A 19,435-nucleotide genomic window follows, 5' to 3' on the forward strand; every position below is an offset into this window, starting at 1 on the left:
CAATACAGACTAATAGTTTTAAGCTTATGAGAGAATGGACCCCAGCAAATTCAAATCCCATGAAATTGCCATTTTTACCAACACTAGTCACGTGTTCTTAGAAAAGCACTTCTCCCAGGAAGGCTATGGACCTTGCTTAAATTCTAGAGTACTTTAAAAGTTGGTTCCAAGAAGTTGGTTTTATGTAGGACAGAATTTTTAGAGATCTTCACTCTGGTTTTCGCTGCTGTCAATCCATTTCCTAATTTTGTATCACACACACAGGCACACACACACACACACAATCTTTACATATAGAAAGTTTTCTAGTTTCTCCTGTTACTCTTTCTATGACCCAATGGGATATTTAGAAGGTTTTCTTTGAAAGTAATTTATTGGATAGCTATAATTTTTAAGATTTATTTATTTGAAAGGCAGAGTGACAGAGGGAGAGACGGAGAGATCTTCCATCCACTGGTTCACTCCCCAAAAGGCCACAAGGGATGGCACCCACATGGGTGGGAGGGGCCCAAACACTAGGGCCATCTTCTGGTGATTTCCCGGGGGCATTAGCAGGGGGCTGGATCAGAAATGGGGCAAGCAGGATTCAAAGTGGCACTCCAATGCCAGCGCCGCGGCTCACTAGGCTAATCCTCCACCTTGCGGCGCCGGCACACCGGGTTCTAGTCCCGGTCGGGGCGCCGGATTCTGTCCCAGTGGCCCCTCTTCCAGGCCAGCTCTCTGCTGTGGCCAGGGAGTGCAGTGGAGGATGGCCCAAGTGCTTGGGCCCTGCACCCCATGGGAGACCAGGATAAGTACCTGGCTCCTGCCTTCGGATCAGCGCAGTGCACCGGCCGCAGCAGCCATTGGAGGGTGAACCAACGGCAAAGGAAGCCCTTTCTCTCTGTCTCTCTCTCTCACTGTCCACTCTGCCTGTCAAAATAATAATAATAATAATAATAATAAACAAAGTGGCACTCCTATGTGATGCTTGCATCACTGGGGCAGCTAAATGCACCACAACACAGAAAATCCCTCTCTTTCCCAGCTCCATTCCAACTGCAAGCTAAGAATACTTTAATAAGAATACAGCGCAAGGGTAATCAATGAGCAATATCACTTGTAGACTCATGTGACTAGAACTGTATTAAGCAATTGTGGCAGAAGTATTGATCTTACATGTTTGATCTTACATGTTATCCTATTTCACTAGAACCTTCAATGCATTAAGTTGCTTTAAATTCCATTTCTGACAGTTCCAACATGTGTCATACATCGATTTAGTTGTCCTGATTACGATGTCTTTCAGAATGTTTTTTTCACTTGTCTTAATTCCTCCTCATTTTTTGTTGAAAGACATGTTGCATAAGGCAGCACATATTATTTTTTTTTTTAGAATGGAAATCAGTATACTTTTCCTTCTATTTAGGACTGTAGTTTGAAATTCTGTGCTAATCTAGTCATAGGATAGGTTTGTTGTTGCTATGGCCACCCTTAGTATACCTGAGTTTCTCTTAAACTTGTGACTTTGCAAATAAAACCTGTCTTCCAGGTCCTCCACTTGTCTCTACTGTTATTTGTTTCCTGAGACCTTTCTTTATTTTTAAAGATTTATACATTTTATTTGAAAGGCAAATTTGATGGAGAAGAAAGGAAAGACAGAGAGAGAGAAAAAATCTTGTATCTGCTGGCTTACTACCAAGTCAGGGTTAGGCAAGGTCAAAACTAGGAACCAGAACCTTATATGTACCCTGTTTCTCATTCGGTACTAACACAGGTTGCCTAGCACTCTGCATTGTTCCAGCAGTTCCATGGGACATCATTTATGCCTGGAATATGTTTTTAAGTGAAAACTGCTGCTTTGGCGGTCAACTATTTTATCTCTTTATTAAGGTTTATTAGATCACTTTATGTTTTCATTACATGTTATCTTTTGCTCTTAACATTTAATTAAAATTAGTGTTGAATAAACCCCATTTTATTATTTTTTCCAGAATATACTTGTTTCAAAACTGCTACCCCAATATCTAGAAATGCACATTATAGTAGAAAAAGGTTTGGTAAGTCATTTTCCTTTTGTCCTCTTTCCCCCCTCCCTCCTTCTCTCTTTATCTCCTCTCTCTCTCTCTCTCTCTCTCTCTCTCTCTGCCTCTCCCCTTGCTGTGTAACTCTGACTTTCAAATAAATATAATAAATCTTAAAGAAAGAAAGGGGGGGCCTAACACATTTGCTTCCCACTGGTAAAACAGCCTAATGCAAATGATGTACATTCTTTGATAATGCCCTGTGTCTTCATTTGGCCAATTTTGTTAATTTTCCATATGGGTTTCTTACATACCACCTTGTTGTATTTCTTGTATATATTGATGTTTATTATAGCATCTAAATGATGCTATATATATTATATATAAATAATATATTGCCTATTATTTGTATATTACTTTCTACATTGACAAATACATATTAGTGATATCAAATGAATGTTTGAACACTGTTGTTCTATTAGTTACTGAGTGAGTTAGTTTAATGTATTAAATTATCATTGTGGTGTTTCTTAAATTTCCCTTTTAATTGTGTCTGTTTGGTTTTCCAAATTTTGATGATAGGTATTAGTTTCTACTGAGTAAGCATTATCATGTCTCTCTTATGTATTGACAAATTTATTGTCATGCACTAAACCCCTTTAGAACCAGCAACACCCTCTGAGATGCCATGGCATTTAGAATAGGAAACGATATTTGACAATCTGCTAATCTTGAGTATTCATATATTGTCATAAATTTGTATTTTTCCTACTTGTATGTGTTGTAGGAATACATTCCTTATGTGAAACTTGACACCTCCCTGGCTCAGTGTATTTTCCTACCTTACAACGAGAGCATTCTGTCTAATTCGATCAACACAGACATAATGAATTTTACATTCCTCTTTATCGACATCTGTAAGCAGTACATTCATTTCATTAGCTATTGTAATCAAGAGTGAACAAACATAAACACTTCTAAGATTTGGAGACATTCCTTATCTTCAACTTCTAGAATTGACAATTTTGCAGCATATCTCAAATAAGACTCCAAAGACTGGAGATAATAATTAAACCCTGAAATGTGAGTCTGTATCTTTTCAAGACTTTCCAAAATTCAAACATCAACATTTCTTTCTTCTTATTTTTACATTACTTCACCTTATTCTTTTTCAAATGTTTTTGAATCATTCACTCTACATAATTTTCACTGAACTTTATGGTGACTTATTTCTTTCCTCCTATAGTTATATAGTTGTAATTCAACTGTTTTTTGCTTCTTTAATTTGCCTTTTTAAAGTTTCTAAAGCACTTGACTATTGAGAAAGAGTTTTTTTAAATACTATTTGTAGTTGAACTCTTTACTTAGTATATAGTTAATCATATGAATATAAAATAAATTAAAAATAGATCTTAGGAAGAAATAAAATGGGAATAGGAGAGGGAGGAGAAAGAAAGGAGGGAATGAGGGTGGGAGGGAGGTATGATGAGAAGAATCACTGATGTTCCTAAAGTTGTACTTTTGAAATTCGTGAAGTTTATATTCCTTAAATAAAAGGTTTATGGGGAAAAATTTATCAAGCATGCGAAGAGAAATACTTTGATTTTATCTGTGTCATAGAGAATTCATACCTCCATAAATTCCTCTATGATAAAAGGCAAAATGATTAGTTATTTTAGTACCCCTAGATGATTTCAATGTTTTTCCACTTGAAAATGTCCTTCAAAAATATTACAAGTCAGAATCCATTTAAAGTGCCCGAATATTCTTTTTTGTCATGTTTTATTATAAAAATTATCCTCTTTATATTAGTGTGATTTAAATTGTTTGACATGTCTTATGCTTTTCTCGCCTCATATCACATATCATATATTTGCCAACTAAAAATTGCTGTTATTTGTATTTAAAAAATCATATAAAACAAGCCGGCGCCGTGGCTCAATAGGCTAATCCTCCACCTTGCGGCGCCGGCACACCGGGTTCTAGTCCCGGTTGGGGCGCCGGATTCTGTCCCGGTTGCCCCTCTTCCAGGCCAGCTCTCTGCTATGGCCAGGGAGTGCAGTGGAGGATGGCCCAGGTGCTTGGGCCCTGCACCCCATGGGAGAACAGGAAAAGCACCTGGATCCTGGCTCCTGCCATAGGATCAGCGCGGTGCGCCGGCTGCAGCGGCGGCCATTGGAGGGTGAACCAACGGCAAAAGGAAGACCTTTCTCTCTCTGTCTCTCTCTCTCACTGTCCACCCTGCCTGTCAAAAATTAAAAAAAAAAAAAAAAAAAATCATATAAAACAAAAAATGTTTTTCAGTATGATTATATGAGATCTGAAATGATGGCTGTAACACAGAAAATTATTCAGATTATTGGACTTGTCAATACAGTAAGTTTTTACTTTTTCAAATTTCTAAAATTTTATTATAAAAGGTCACTGACTACAATTTGAGTTCTGTTACGACAAATTAATGACTTAAAGGCCTTTTATTTTTTAATACTGAAAATACTTTAATGCGCTGTTCTCTATTTTTATGTACTGTTTTAATGCAAGGAAGTATGCTGCTTGAGACTGTACCATAAATCTCATTTTTAGATGTTTACTCAGTTCAAATTGACTGTTATACTGTCCTCCTTGGAACTGTGGTCAGATAAAAACCAAATTTCTACCAACGGAGATGCAGATGATCTATTACAAAGATTTCTGGTGTGGAAACACAGCTATCTTGTCCTACGGCCCCATGATATAGCATACCTACTTATGTAAGCACACTGTTCTAGAGTGATAAGAAAATATGCATAATCATGCCATTACACTAATGTATTTGTTGTGTTCTTCAGCTTTCTGTAGGCACCTTTGAAGTGCTAAATTTAATGTACTTGGAAATATAATAAGACTGCAAACCACAGTAATCCACTTTACAGCAGTCCATTTTGGAGTATAATTAGTATGAGCAAAACCTACAGATTGGAATTTTATGTCACAAGCTTTATTAAAGGCTATAACATAGCCCTCAGCTTCTTAATAATGGAAAAATTAACACTATTAGGTTGTCATTATGCATCATAGATTAATGCAATTCATAGCTACATTTTGATCAAGAATGATTTGACTTTCTGGTAATACTTAATTTAAAAAATGCTTGTTTTAGGACAGCTGAGATTATCTTTTCCACAAATAAAAAAATTCTTTCTTTTTTTAACTTTTGGTAAGCAAAATAGTGAATGTGGAATGAGAGAAATGAAGTTAGATTTGAATTCATAAAATGTTATCAAATCTAGGAATTGAGGAGAAAAAAAGTGAAATAAACTTTTCAATGCTTCCAATATTTTAACCGTCTAAATATTTTTGGCATTGGAATGTCATATGTTTACAAAGCCATTTTCAAAATTTTGTGATAAGGAGATTTAATTTAATAGATAAACTTATGAATAACTGTGCAGTTGAAAGCAATACTGTACTCATATAGTTACAGGAAGCATCCTAAATATACGGGGGCAACGTTTCCTGGCGCAATATGCAATCAGAACTACAACGCAGGTGTTGCTATGGTACGTAACATTCATCCTTCTTTCCATTGCTATGCTTCAAAGCTTACATCATCTTTGTAAGTATTAAATTAAGTAGTTAAACAGCCTAATATTCTTCTGTATGTGTATGTTCGTTATTATTTCTTGCTGGGACAAAATTACTAGATGCCAAGAAAGTTCATTTACACAGAAGTGGACATCAGCCTACCTTGGTGCTTAATTACAGCAAGTTAAGGCCCTATTTCTTACTCCCTCTTCCTTGGCCAGATGGCAATTAAGTGAAGTGTCTTTTTCTAATACAGCCTGTATCAAGACACAGGCGGGAGGAAGAGTTCCCAGTTACCAGGAAAACTGTGTCATCTATACTAAGCCTGTCTGAAAGAGTTAGGTTTTCTGGCTGGAGTCAGAAGTTGCCTGGGTAACTGACCGTTTCCTGCTGTAGTGGAAAGTGCCAGACAGAGAACAGGGCTCCTGGTGACTTTGGTGGGCCAAGTCCCAGTGTTGTCAAAATGAGACAAGTGGAGGTAGTTTGTGCCGGCCATTATTTGATAGTATACATCTCCCGTGAACTGCCAGTCTATTATTTGTTTTTGTTTTCTTGAATAATGGCTTTGTCTTCAATCTTCTTAATTTCAGTATGCAGATGCAGTCACCTTGGAGGGATTTGCAGTTATTATAGCTCAGCTGATTGGCTTTCATATAGGATTAACATATGACGACATCAGCAAGTGTTCTTGTCCGAGAGCTACATGCATAATGAATCGTGCAGCAGTGTAAGACTTTTTTTCCTGGTTAGTTTTATGTATAACTTTATCAGTTGTTCCCAAGATACGTTGACATTAAATCCTTTAGAATCATCTCCATGTCGAAAATTGGATAGATTATACTAGAAGAAAAATGACATGAAAATTCTATTTTTTTTTTACGTATTCCTCTTATTTGAGATGAAGGGAGACAGAAAGACTGTGGAGCAAAATAAACTGTCATTTGTGATCATATCTCATTATGGTGGAGCAAGAATTTGGGAAGTCATGCTAACTACTAAGAAATTTCATTTTAGAGCATTATAGGGAGAAATAAATATATAGAAATATTGCATAATATACTAATATTTTTGTTGTAATATTTGTTGCTCATGACAAAAATACCTAATGTCACCCCTAATAATAATATAACAGTGCTGGCAGCTTTGACTAACATGTTGAGATAAAGAAATATAAGGCTACAAAAAGGAAAACATCCTTATATAATTAGAACAAAACAATAACAACATCAAGGAATTCTTTAATGGGCTGGTGTTGTGGCAGTGAGTTAAGCTGCCACCTGCAACATGGGTATCTCCTATGGATGTGAGTTCAGGTCCCAGGTGCTCCACTTCCAATTCAGCTCCTAATGTTCCTGGGAAAGTAGCAGAAGATGGTCCAAGTCCTTGGACCCCTGCACCCAGATGAAGTTCCAGGTTCCTGGCTTCAGCCCAGCCCAGCCTTAGCCATTAAGGCCAATTAGGAAATGAACCAACAGATGGAATATCTCTCTTTCTGTCTTTCTCGCCCTCTCTCTCTGTAACTCTGCCTTTCCAATAATCCTAACCCCAACCATAACCCTAACTCTTAACAATCTTTATAAAACATTCTTTAAGAGAGACGACTCTAGAAAAGTCAATTGTATATGTATATTAGCACTAATCAAATAAATGACTTCCTACAAAACTGTAAGTTTTACAGGTTTTAAAATTCATTATAATCCAAATCCATATTTTATAATAAGGAACTTGATGAACTCCAAGAGGTGACAAAGTGGAGATGGTAAATATAGACTTTTTTTTGAGTAGGAACCAGAATTTGTGATCAAAGGGGAAGTTTTAAATGGGAAACATTTCATATGAAGGGCCTGGAAAAAGTTCACGGGAGATGTATACTTTCAAAGTCCTATGCAGATTTCATGTTTTATGTACCAAGTAATCCTATTTTCCATGAACTTTTTGAACAGCTCATATTATCTGTAGACTGTTAGAAATAAGAGAAAAGGGGTTGATGGCATCGCATGTAAGTCTTAGGAAAGACGCAGTGAGTAAATTGTGGAGGCAAGTATGAAAGTGGAAGATGTGGCTGTATTGATTGATTGTGATAGGGGTTTAGGAAAGTAGAGAGATGGGTACTTTGATTAATAGAGGTGTGAAGATGAGGACAGTTCCCTGAGAGGAAGGAATGTAAGCTCTTTTGTAGAAGGTGTAAAGCAGTTGTCTTGGCGATTGGACCTTAGAAATCAGTTAGGAAGTAAACAGAATTTGCAATTGCAAATTTACTGTGAGCTCCAACTCCATCCACTAGGTTTAGCTTCTCAGTCGCACATGCAAAGGAAAGAGAGAATTGAGCTTTTTGAGTTAAGTTTCCTGGAATTCAGAAAGAAGGCCAGGCCATACATAGGAGAGCCTGAATTCTCCCAAAATAATGGGACTTGAATGTTTCTTCCCCAGAACTTGGAACTCTGGATAAGAAATCAAAGTATTTTGAGACAACTGCCCTAGCTCACTTTATTACAGTTTGCTAGTCTTCCTTACAAGAAGCCAACAGTTTACGTGTCCATTCAACTGTCATGTATCTATTAAAATTACATATAGACAGACATATAGATAGCTAGATAGATCATAATGATCAGACTGTAGGAGCTGGCATGCTCTGGACATCTTGTGTGGGCACTAGGAAGTTGTTCACAACAATATTGTTTAATGATCAATTTCTCAGACTGTATCACCATCATTAAGTGATGCTTGCCTGTAATATCGTTTTCCATCCATTCACATTAAATTTCTAAGAAATACAATTTTGTGGAGCATGTTAATGTAAGCAGTACTAACACTAAAATTAAATTATGATTTTCTAAGACGCAAATTTTTATTTGAGCCACACTGTTATTCAAACGGTTTTGTGTGGAATTTTGTATATATGTGGATTTTATTAGGAAGGGTTACTCACCTGAGAAATGTTATTTCACTTTAGGAGTTCCAGGGGTGTGAAGAATTTTAGCAACTGTAGCTTGCATGAGTATAAAAATGTTGTTTCTAACTTTGAAGTGAAATGTCTTCGGAACCTTTCGAAGTTGCAGCCATTCTATCAGAACCAAGCTGTGTGTGGTAATGGGGTTTTGGAACCTAGTGAGGAGTGTGACTGTGGTGATGAAGAGGTAAGCAGCAAACATGTAAATCTGAACCAAGCGTTTGCATCTCTAGTGAAACACGTTTGTGTTGTAGCTATGGAATTATATACCCACCGTGTCTTCAGTGTTTTACTCAAATAAGAGAACTGGGGTAAACTCACATATGTGAATCACATTCCCATGTTTCTTGAGCTGAGAAGGAGGGATGTCAAGAAACACTGGTTTTTGTAGCTGCTCACAATCGAGCCAGCAGATACAGTGCTATGGTTGAGGCCAAAACAAAGTCCTATTGATTGATTATTCAGTTCGTTACTCATATGGCCTCATTCTGTGTTTTGGACAAATGTGCTAAGTTTGGTCCAGATATTTCTGTCTCTTATGGTTGCAGGAATTTTTAAACATTCTAGTGGGTTTTCTTAATCGTTCTCAAACAATCCTGTAATTATCAGTTCATAGATGATCTATTTTTACTACTTGCTTGTTTCTGAATGTAGATAGGTATTTTACCATAGTTCCATCAATCAAATGTTCAACAAAAACTGACAACAGGTGACACCACACATTCAGTCTATTGTAATTCTCATTGTTTAACAATACCTAACAACCGTATTGTATTTTCAAAATTGTCCTGCATAATTCATCCCCCAGCAGTTACGTGAATTCCTTCCTCCTGCAAAAGGATCACCACATGTTTGCATTCCTTTCCAGCACCAGAAATTCTCCGAATCCTGTATTCCACAAAGGAAAATCTTTATGGATGAGTTACTCTTACAATCTCACACACACACACACACACACACACACACACAGAGAGAGAGAGAGAGAGAATGAGAGAATGGTTTCCAGTTATTACAGATTTTCCAATGCCATCTCAGCTTTCCAATAAGCAGTTCTGTGTTCATGTGCGGTACTGTGTTCATTGCGGTAGGCACCGTCTACCTGCCGATCAATACTAGCTGTTTTTACTGAAGGACTGAAGGAAACAGCCCACTCTGGAGTTAGATCTGCATACTCCAAACACAGGCTGTGGGCTGACTGGTGTTGATACCTGGACTGTCGATGGCCACCAGCATCTCTCCATAGCCTGTTCCTGCAAGGTGCTTTGGTTTCACATACAGAGACCTTCCGCTGGGATGCTGCCTGTGGCCCTGAGTGCTTAGCCACCAACGCGGTGTGCTGCATGTGTTAGGACCTAAGGGCCAGCCTTCAGATGATCACAAGGTCTGCCGGTGCACAGGTGTCCCAGCCTTTTTGGCTCTGGTGAGCGAATCTGGAAGGGTGTTCTAGAGTTCTGCGACCCGCGCCCGTAGGCCAGATGCAGCCCCCACTACTTTTGGGAATGGAATCTTACTGGGATGCAGACAGGGTGGCTACTGGTTTGTCTGGAGGCTATGGCTGCTTTCGTGCCGCAGCACCAGATTTATGCAGTGACACACAGACCGTACGGTAAGCCAGCTTGAATGTGCTGACTGTTTGGTCCTTTACAACACACACTGCTGATTCCATAGCATCCGCCGGAGGCTCCTGCGGGATTTAGGTTAGTTTGCAAGAGCATAAGAAATAAGAGTATCAACTGTTAAATCAACAAGAGTCACTGTGCAGTTACTCCCCATGTAGGATCTCTGTCCTTAATGTGCTGTCCTATGAGAATTAATGGTAAAAATAGTCTTCAAAAAGTACTTTACACTTTGTGTTTCTGTGTGGGTGCAAACTGTTGAAATCTTTACTTAGTATGTACTAAGTTGATTTTCTGTATATAAAGATAATTGAAAATGAATCTTGATGAAGAATGGGATGGGAGAGGGAGCGGGAGATGGGAGGGTTGCAGGTGGGAGGGTGGTTATCAGGGGAAAAGCTGCTATAATCCAAAAGCTGTACTTTTGAAATTTATATTTATTAAATAAAAATTTTCTAAAAAAAAAAAAAGAAGTTGAGCTTTCCAAAAAAGAACTCTCAGTTGGTTGAAATGTACAAATCCTTTTCCTTATGCAACTCTAGGAATGTCAACTTAAAAAATGCTGCAATTATAATACTTGCAAACTGAAAGACTCAGTAAAATGTGGTTCTGGACCATGCTGCACATCAAAGTGTGAGGTAAGTTCCTGACATCTGTAAGAAAGAACAGAAAACTGTAGTGGCTGAGTCATTGTGGAATTGATGAAAAGAATACAACAGCAACGAAGTGTAACAAAACACAAAATGCATAAACACAAGTATGTAAGGAAAACACTATGCAATAAAAAAGGCATATCAGATGGGTACAGACTATTGTATAATATCAAAACCACAAAGTTTACCATCTACTAATTTATCAAACAGGACAAACATATATATATATATATATATATATATAAAACTATATGTATAGTTTTATGTAAATATTTATAAATAAATATATATAAACTATATAAAACATCAACTCAAAGAAATCATAAAGTCAAATTAATAATAATAGATTAAGAAAAACTTAACATGAATAGCAGACAAACTGTGTAGTATACAGAACATATGAAGAATTTTCATACTTTGATAAGTAAACGGTTAGGCCCCTATTGTGGCACAATGGGTTAAGCTACTGTTTGCAATGCCAGTATCCTGTATTGGAGTACTGCTTAGAGACCCAGCTGCTCCACTTCCAATCCAGATCTCCGTTCATGCACCTGGGAAAGCAGAGTAGATGACCAGTACTTGGGCCCCTGCTACTTCTGTGGGAGGTCTGTTTGGAGTTCCTGACTCGTGGTTTAAACCAGGCCCAGATCTGGCCATTGTAGCTATTTCACGGAGTGAAACAGAGATGGAAGATGATCTCTCTCTCTCTCTCTCATCTCTTTCTCTGACGCTCAGGTAATTTCTTTATTTGAAAAGATAAAAAACATTCTCATATGTTATAACCACAAAATACATAACTATAATTTTTGCATTATATTAGTCTTTTATCTGTTAGATTGAGTAAAATAAGGAGCAAATTTTATAGTCGACATCATTTATTCAATTTCCATCTCTACTTTCTTTTGCAGATATCTGTTTAGTATCATATTCCTTGTACCTGAAGGTCTTATTTTACTATTTCATTTGGTGTAATTTATGTTTGGTGAAAATGAATTCTCTCAGTGATTATTTATCTAGGAAAATAGTTATCATAGTTAATTTTTGGAATATATTTACAGTTTATGAAACTAAGCTGACTGATTCCTTGAGTCATTTTTAAAGTGCCATTTCACTCATTTATCATTCATGTTTGCTTTTATTATTAAATATAAATTCAATAAAACTAAGTTATAGTGTATGTTTGAGGCAGAGGGAAAGGAAGAGAAGAGCCTCGGTATATGTAGCAAGTTGGCATTTGGGCATGGTGAAGTTCACTATGGAAGGCAGTGGCTACCTAAATTAGTCAGTTGGCCCCACAAAAAAAATTTCACCAACTATGCTCAGACTGGTAGTCAAGGAGGTCTTTATACCGTCAGAAAATAACAAATATGGTGATAGAGTCGATGACAGTAGTCATGTACACTGTTTCCCAAGTCTTGTTCTAAGTACACATTCTATTAAGCCAAATTAACACAACTTACAATTCTATGAGACAATGCCAAGGTTACAAGTGTAACATTATCTGACCCACACACTTGAGCTAAGAGTCACAGTCAGGGACTGAAACCGGGCAGGGTGGCTTCTGGATCGCTTCATGTTAGTCAGCTTCCCATTACTGCATCTAAGATATGTGAGAGGAACTACTTAGGAGGAGGAAGGCTTATTCCCGCTTCCATACGTGGAGCTTCCCAGTTGCATATCTGGTGGCCTCAGTCAGTTAATGAAGGTGGAGGATGGCGGAACAACTACAGAGGTGGGACACAGGGTGATCCAGGAAGGAAATACAGAGACTGGGCCCAACCCAGCTTAAATAATCAAGCCTTTCAAGAGCACTATATCCCAAGAGCACAGCCCGGTGACCTAAAGACCCCTCACTGGGCGCAGCTCTCCCAGACCCTACAGCTGGGTCCAGCCTCCCCTCTGGCAGCACTTGGGGACTTAGATGTCTACCTGAGTTGAGGAGCGCAGTCCTATGCAAACCACAGCGTTCTCCAAGAGCAAAAAGGTAAAAGCAGTGTGCCTGCAGCTTCAGGAAGCGGGTGTTTTTGCACTAACCTGCTTGTTCTACTTGTAGATGCTGCTTCAATCAGATGGCCTCGCAGTGGGCTACCCAGAGCATGTGGGCAGCTGCAAGCCTTCTGTCAGAGGCATTGCTTTCTCCCTCTGACGCGGTCACTTTTCCTGGGGCTCCACAATGAATCCTGCACCTGGTGTTTGCTTTTGGAAAACCCGTTGTCTTAGGAACCTTGCTATCCCTCAACTACCTTTAACCAGGCATATTTTATTTAATAAACCTCTTCTGTAACTGAGAACAGTAACGCACAGAGTTTGACTGTCTTTTCCTTTCTCTAGTTTTCAGTAGCAGGCACTCCGTGTAGAAAGAGCACTGATCAAGAGTGTGATTTTACAGAGTATTGCAATGGAACATCTAGTGATTGTGTTCCGGACACATATGCACTGAATGGCCAATTCTGCAGGCTGGGAACCGCATACTGCTATGGTGGAAAATGCCAAACTATTGATAACCAGTGTGCCAAGATATTTGGAAAAGGTATGACTCTTTCTTTTTCATGTTTTATTACCACAAATTTGAATCACTCTATAGATTATATAACCATGCCACACAGCTCTAGGCGTTGTGCAATAAACTTGCCAGAGATTAAACTTGAATTAAAGAAAGCCTAATTTCGCAGGTGTGTTTGAGATTTTTCTAAGAAGAAATGATACTGTACGTTGTGTTTCTCCTGATTTGATGTTTGATTTGAGTAGTTAGCTACCGGAGCAGAACTCCATGTTTAAAGCTCATTGTTAGACACCTGCATGGCAAATCATATTCTGAAATTCCACTTTGCACACTCATGATCTGCAGTCTGTTCCCATACTCTCCTTCAGAATTTGTCCAAAGGGGCATCCTTTCCAGGACAGAACACACCCGGCTATTCATTGAAGTGTGTGTTTTACAAAATGTCTAGCTAATTTTGCTCAACCAAACCCGTGTTGGCTATTTCATCTTGCATCTCACGTGAAATAGGAGAAAGTACGACACCAGGTAGCCTGTTTGGATTCTGGAGGCAGGGGAGTCCACATAGGGAAACAAATACTCAATTTCGTTTATGGAAAAGCAAGAAATGGCTCTGTAGTGGTTCCAGCCTGCAGGGCCAGCAGCCTTGTCCTGCAGACTCAATAACATGAGACGTGTTGGATGATGAGAAAATGTCACATGGATTCCGTGGCCAGGCCGCTTTGGAGAAGGGCGCTGTCCCGGTGTTCCAGAGCAAGGCCGCCGCCCAACCGGGAGAAGCATGGGGATTTAGCAGAGTGGTCCTGGGAGTGTGACTGGGCCTTGGAGAGGTGAAGAAGCTGACTGCAGGAAACCGTGACCATGAGTTCAGAACTGCACATCCTAACCGGCTGTGTCAGAGCCGCTGTGAGAGGTGGTAGGGCCAGAGAGTTGGAAGTAATTTATCCTAGTTCAGGCACACACAGAAAGAGAACACAGAAGAAAAGCCTGCAAGCAGGAAATCCAGACAGTCGTGCTCTTCAGCCTTCTCACAGCTTGGTTCTCCCTCACCTCACACCTGTGGATACCTGCATTTCATTACGACCTCCGGACACGCGGGAATGCACCCAGGCTGCTCTGACAGATGCATTGGCTCAGTAACTATTCAGGCTACAGGGAACAGTAGCCCCACAACAGCCTAACCTGGGACTAGCACTGAAGGACACAGACCACCACCTGGTCATCCTTTTTTGTGAAAGGAGATATTGAAAGGTACCCATGGTTGGTGACAAAGGGCCCACTGGCTTGGTGGGGAGCCTGGAAAGGTGTGGAAAGATTAGAACATTGGGAACATAAGTTCTGGAAAGAAATTTATGAATAGACACAAGGAAGTAGTCAAGAAATGCGAAAATTTCATGAATGAATCCTTCTGGTTAATACCCGTCAAAGGGTGTCCACCATAAAAAGGCTCAAACCAGCAAGAGCTGTGAAGACTTGCCCAGGTTATCTGCCAGCATCTCTCATTATCCATCCCCAAGCTCGCAGGACAGGCACGTTTCTGGACCTCCCCTATTCTTTTCCTTCTTGCTATTGAAACAGCTGATTCTCTTTAGAGTTTAGCTTATCTATTTCTTTGGATACTTACACCACCTGGCCAAACACAGCCAAGGGTAACCGGACACATTCTGTTGCCTTATCCCTTTGCCTGAGGCAGCGTGGTTACTAAGGCCATTATCCTAAAATGCAGGAAGAGATAGTTCCTCCGAATGTTTCAACGTCACAGAGCACAGTGTCCTCACCTTTCAAGCTTTGATGATGGTTTTCTCATTAATTACTGCAAGCTTCTAACGCCAATGCCACATATTTTAGATGCGTTTTAGGGTAGCCCTCAATTTCTAAGTGTGAGTTCCTGTGTTGAATGACATAGAAAGTCTCTGAGATCTACACATCCTGTGTGTTTTTTCAATATTCCAAGTCGCGGCCAGCTCCGCGGCTCACTAGGCTAATCCTCTGCCTTGCGGCGCCGGCACACCAGGTTCTAGTCCCGGTTGGGGCGCCGGATTCTGTCCCAGTGGCCCCTCTTCCAGGCCAGCTCTCTGCTGTGGCCAGGGAGTACAGTGGAGGATGGCCCAAGTGCTTGGGCCCTGCACCCCATGGGAGACCAGGAGAAGCACCTGGCTCCTGCCATCGGATCAGCACGGTGCGCCGGCCGTGGCGGCCATTGGAGGGTGAACCAACGGCAAAGGAAGCCCTTTCTCTCTGTCTCTCTCTCTCACTGTCCACTCTGCCTGTCAAAAAAAAAAAAAAAATTCCAAGTCGCCTTCCCTGTTATAGCCAGCCTGAGAGATGTACATCCACTTGAAATGTCGCTGATCCCTTGTCAGAGAAAAAAGATGGTATGGCAATTCATGAACTCATTCCAAAGGTTTCTGAATGAAAGTGACTTGGTTTGGATTTCTCATTTGAGTAAGAAGAGTTAAGTTACATGGTCCAATCTAATATCCATCGTCCTAGAAGTGCTTGCTCCCCCAGGAGGAGTAACCTGCTGTGTGAGATGCAGTCCTTCTCTGTGTTGTGTTGGGTGAGAGCTCTGCTTCTTTCCACTCGCATTGGCAGGGTGCAATGGATACCACAGCATGGTCAAGTGTAACTTTTTTATTTTTTGGAAATAAGTTTCATTAGCCTCTTTAAACAAACATTTAATTAAGAATGATCATTGCATTGACATGTTTGCATTTTTAGGTGCTCAAGGTGCTCCTTTGGCCTGCTTTGAAGAAGTTAATTCTCTGCATAATACGTCTGGAAACTGTGGCTTTAACAATTCACAGCCGTTACCTTGCAAACACAAGTATGTATATAGAAAACGATCTTTTTCTGAATCATACAAATTACGTATTTCTTGTGAAGAGACACAAAATCACAATAAGCAGTAAATAGTAGAAAAGGACAATATTTTCAAATATCACAAATGCATTTTTCTTCATTCACTCTTTGATTTCCTGATTTTTTTATTTTCTGATATCATCCTAAGGATGAAAATGGATAAAAAAGAATGCTTTTGATTATTACTAGAGGAAGGAAGTGGGCACAAATTGCTAAAAAATAGGAACTATGCTATATTAATAATTAAAATGGAGTCATGTATTAAACAAATGTAAAAAATCCTAAAGCAGTTGTTTTAAGTGTAAGCGATGTTGAGAAAAGGAAGTTTTCATTTTTATTTCCTTTGTTTCCAAAACACTGGTGTGTAAAGCATGGGAATAGATCTCAGTAGCGACACTGGGACTGTGGGAACACGGCTTTACTGTAAGCCACATAACAAAGGGATTCATAAAACCCAGTAAAGGAAGCTCCTGTCCTCTGACAAAAGCTTCCTGAATTTTATCTGGGTGTTGAAAATAAAAGAATCATGACAGTGAGGTGACCAAACTAGAGTCGAGAAGAAAGAGCAAGAGAAGAGACCAGGTAAACACCCAGATGAAGCCAAGTAATATAGGGAGAAGCGGGACTCTAAGCCTCCAGAGCGCAAGCAAGAAAAACTGTCAAACCCTTAGATAAGCGCCACACTCAGCCTGGTTTCAAACAGCAGGGTTCCTTTGTGGCAATGTAAAAATGGATGGGGAAAGTGTCTGGCTAGGTGAGGTTAGAAAGAGCCACCTTGGCTGGCACTGCAGCACAGCTGGTTAAAGACTTGGCCTGCAGCACCAGCATCCCATGTGGGCGGTGGTTCAAGTCCTGGCTGCTCCACTCTCTATTATGGCCTGGGAAAGCAGTAGAAGATGGCCCACGTACTTGGGCCCCTGCACCCACGTGGGAGACCCAGAAGAAGCTCCTGGCTCCTGGCTTCAGATCAGCTCAGCTCTGGCCATTGCAGTCTTTTGGGGAGTGGACCAACAGATGGAAGACTTCTCTCTCTTTGTGGCTCTACCTCTTTCTGTAACTTTGTCTTTCAAATAAATAAATCTTTCAAAGAACAAAAACAGAAGAGCCCCCTCCACACAGTAATTTGTCATGGATCACGCATGGCATTCAGAACTTGCAAGATTTCCCACAGGTCCCAACACAAGAGAACTGTGATACGGAACGGGTGGATGCGGAACCACAGAGCGACTGCTGACGGCAGGGATCACATAGAATCTCCGAGAGACAAGGAGTAAACAGCCACACACTGGTGGGGACCAGGGCAGGGCACCAGCCACCAGGCCCACTGTTAGACCGCAGATCACAGCAAGGACATAACGTGGCACAGCTGCCGCACAGTCTCTCCCTGATCTAAGAATACCCATGGGAGACAAGAAAAGAAAGATGGAAGACAGTGTGAAAGTTAACAATACCACGTTTCCTTTCTGCATTTTATCTGATCTGGTGATGGTACTAAAACTCTTTTTTTTTTTTTTTTTTAAGATTTCTTTATTTATTTGAAAGGCAGAGTTACCTAGAGAGAGAGAGAGAAAGAGAGAGAGAGAGGTCTTCGATCCTCTGGTTCACTCCCCAATTAGCTGCAATGGCCAGAGCTGCGCTGATCCAAAACCAAGAGCCAGGAGCTTCCTCTGGTTGTTCCACGTGGGTGCAGGGGCCCAAGGACTTGGGCCATCTTCTACTGCTTTCCCAGGCCATAGCAGAGAGCTGGATCAGAAGTGGAGCAGCTGGGACTCGAACTGGCGCCCATATGGGAAGCTGCACTGCAGGTGGCAGCTTTACCCACTACCAAAACTCTTGAAATCGATCACTAGCATATTTCATGTGCTCTGGGGGGCTGGGATCCCTTTTCAGAAATGTAAAATCATTTTGGACAAGTCAACCACAAATGCAAGTGTTGAGAAAATAGTGTTTGGAGGAAGAGTGTCTACTCCATAGCCAGGCTGGAAAGAAACTTCTATGTGCAGCTGGTTTGAATTGTATGTCACAGAGAGCAGAGCTAAAATCAGAGAGAGGACCTAGAAAAGCTATGTTTGGGCCAGCGCCATGACTCACTTGGTTAATCCTCCGCCTGTGGCGCCGGCATCCCATATGGGTACCAGGTTCTAGTCCCAGTTGCTCCTCTTCCAGTCCAGCTCTCTGCTATAGCCTGGGAAAGCAGTAGAAGGTGGTCCAAGTCTTTGTGCCCCTGCACCCGTGTGGGAGACCTTGAAGAAGCGTCTGGCTCCTGGCTTTGGATCGGTGCAGCACCGGCCGTGGCAGCCATATGAGGGGTGAACCAATGGAAGGAAGACCTTTCTCTCTGTCTCTCTCTCTCTCTCTCACTGTCTGTAACTCTGTAACTCTACCTGTCAAATAAATAAATAAAATAAAGCTATGTTTGAGGGAAGAAAAGTTTGGCAATTGATTTAGATTTTTGACATCCAGCCTCATTTTAATTTTTACTAATCCTAGTAACATAAAAAGATCCCAATGGTCATTTAGGTCAAAAGAATATCCTAAAAAGGAGACTTTTATTAAAATAATAGCTTACTTATTAGATACATATCAATAGGTAAAAATGATTGTTTTCATTAAGGGTGATATTTTTTAGACAGAGTTAAATTATTCCAAAATCAGAAAGTGACACAGAGAGGCTGACATTGTCATGTAGTGGATTAAGCTGCCGCTGTGGTGTTGGTATCCCAGGCATATGAGTGCTGGTTCAAGTCCCGGCTGCTCGGCTTCCGATCCAGCTCACTGCTGGCTAATGCACCTGAGAAAGCAGCACATGATGGCCTGAGTGCTTGGGTTTCGGCCACCCATTGGGAGACTTGGACTCTTAGCTTTGGCCTGAAACAGCCCTGGCCATGGCCACTCGGGGAATTAACCAATGGATGGAGGATTCTCTCTCTCTCTCTCCCTCTCCGTCTCTCTCTCTCTCTATCCCCTACATCACTCTGCTCTTCAAGTAAATAAAAGAAAAGAAAAGTGGAGAGTATTTCCCAGGAGATGGCCTACAGATACTGGAAGCCTCTTAGAGAAGCCAGTATTCTATCCCAGGATATATTATAATTTTTTTTTGACAGGCAGAGTGGACAGTGAGAGAGAGAGACAGAGAGAAAGGTCTTCCTTTGCCGTTGGTTCACCCTCCAATGGCCACCGCGGCCGGCGCGCTGCTCTGATCTGAAGCCAGGAGCCAGGTGCTTCTCCTGGTCTCCCATGGGGTGCAGGGCCCAAGCACTTGGGCCATCCTCTACTGCACTCCCTGG

The 19,435-nt window shown here is 40.6% G+C and overlaps 1 protein-coding gene across 2 annotated transcripts in view; it reads left to right on the top strand.

The window, feature by feature from the left end:
* ADAM18 (ADAM metallopeptidase domain 18) overlaps nucleotides 1-19,435 on the top strand; it is a 58,642-nt gene that overhangs the window by 25,232 nt on the left and 13,975 nt on the right. Inside the window, exons 7-15 of one of the 2 annotated variants that reach the window (XM_070069672.2) lie at nucleotides 1,974-2,039; nucleotides 4,308-4,379; nucleotides 4,587-4,753; nucleotides 5,461-5,542; nucleotides 6,158-6,294; nucleotides 8,521-8,704; nucleotides 10,676-10,771; nucleotides 13,118-13,316; nucleotides 16,008-16,113. In XM_070069672.2, coding sequence (XP_069925773.2) covers nucleotides 1,974-2,039; nucleotides 4,308-4,379; nucleotides 4,587-4,753; nucleotides 5,461-5,542; nucleotides 6,158-6,294; nucleotides 8,521-8,704; nucleotides 10,676-10,771; nucleotides 13,118-13,316; nucleotides 16,008-16,113 — 1,109 coding nt within the window. Of the gene's footprint in view, nucleotides 1-1,973; nucleotides 2,040-4,307; nucleotides 4,380-4,586; nucleotides 4,754-5,460; nucleotides 5,543-6,157; nucleotides 6,295-8,520; nucleotides 8,705-10,675; nucleotides 10,772-13,117; nucleotides 13,317-16,007; nucleotides 16,114-19,435 lie in introns of those variants that run through there. The other variant, XM_089327358.1, reaches the window with a different exon arrangement.

This window comes from Oryctolagus cuniculus, chromosome 2 (genome assembly GCF_051225735.1).
Source record: "Oryctolagus cuniculus isolate XC-2025 breed Fujian yellow rabbit chromosome 2, ASM5122573v1, whole genome shotgun sequence".
NCBI classification, from domain to species: Eukaryota; Metazoa; Chordata; class Mammalia; order Lagomorpha; family Leporidae; genus Oryctolagus; species Oryctolagus cuniculus.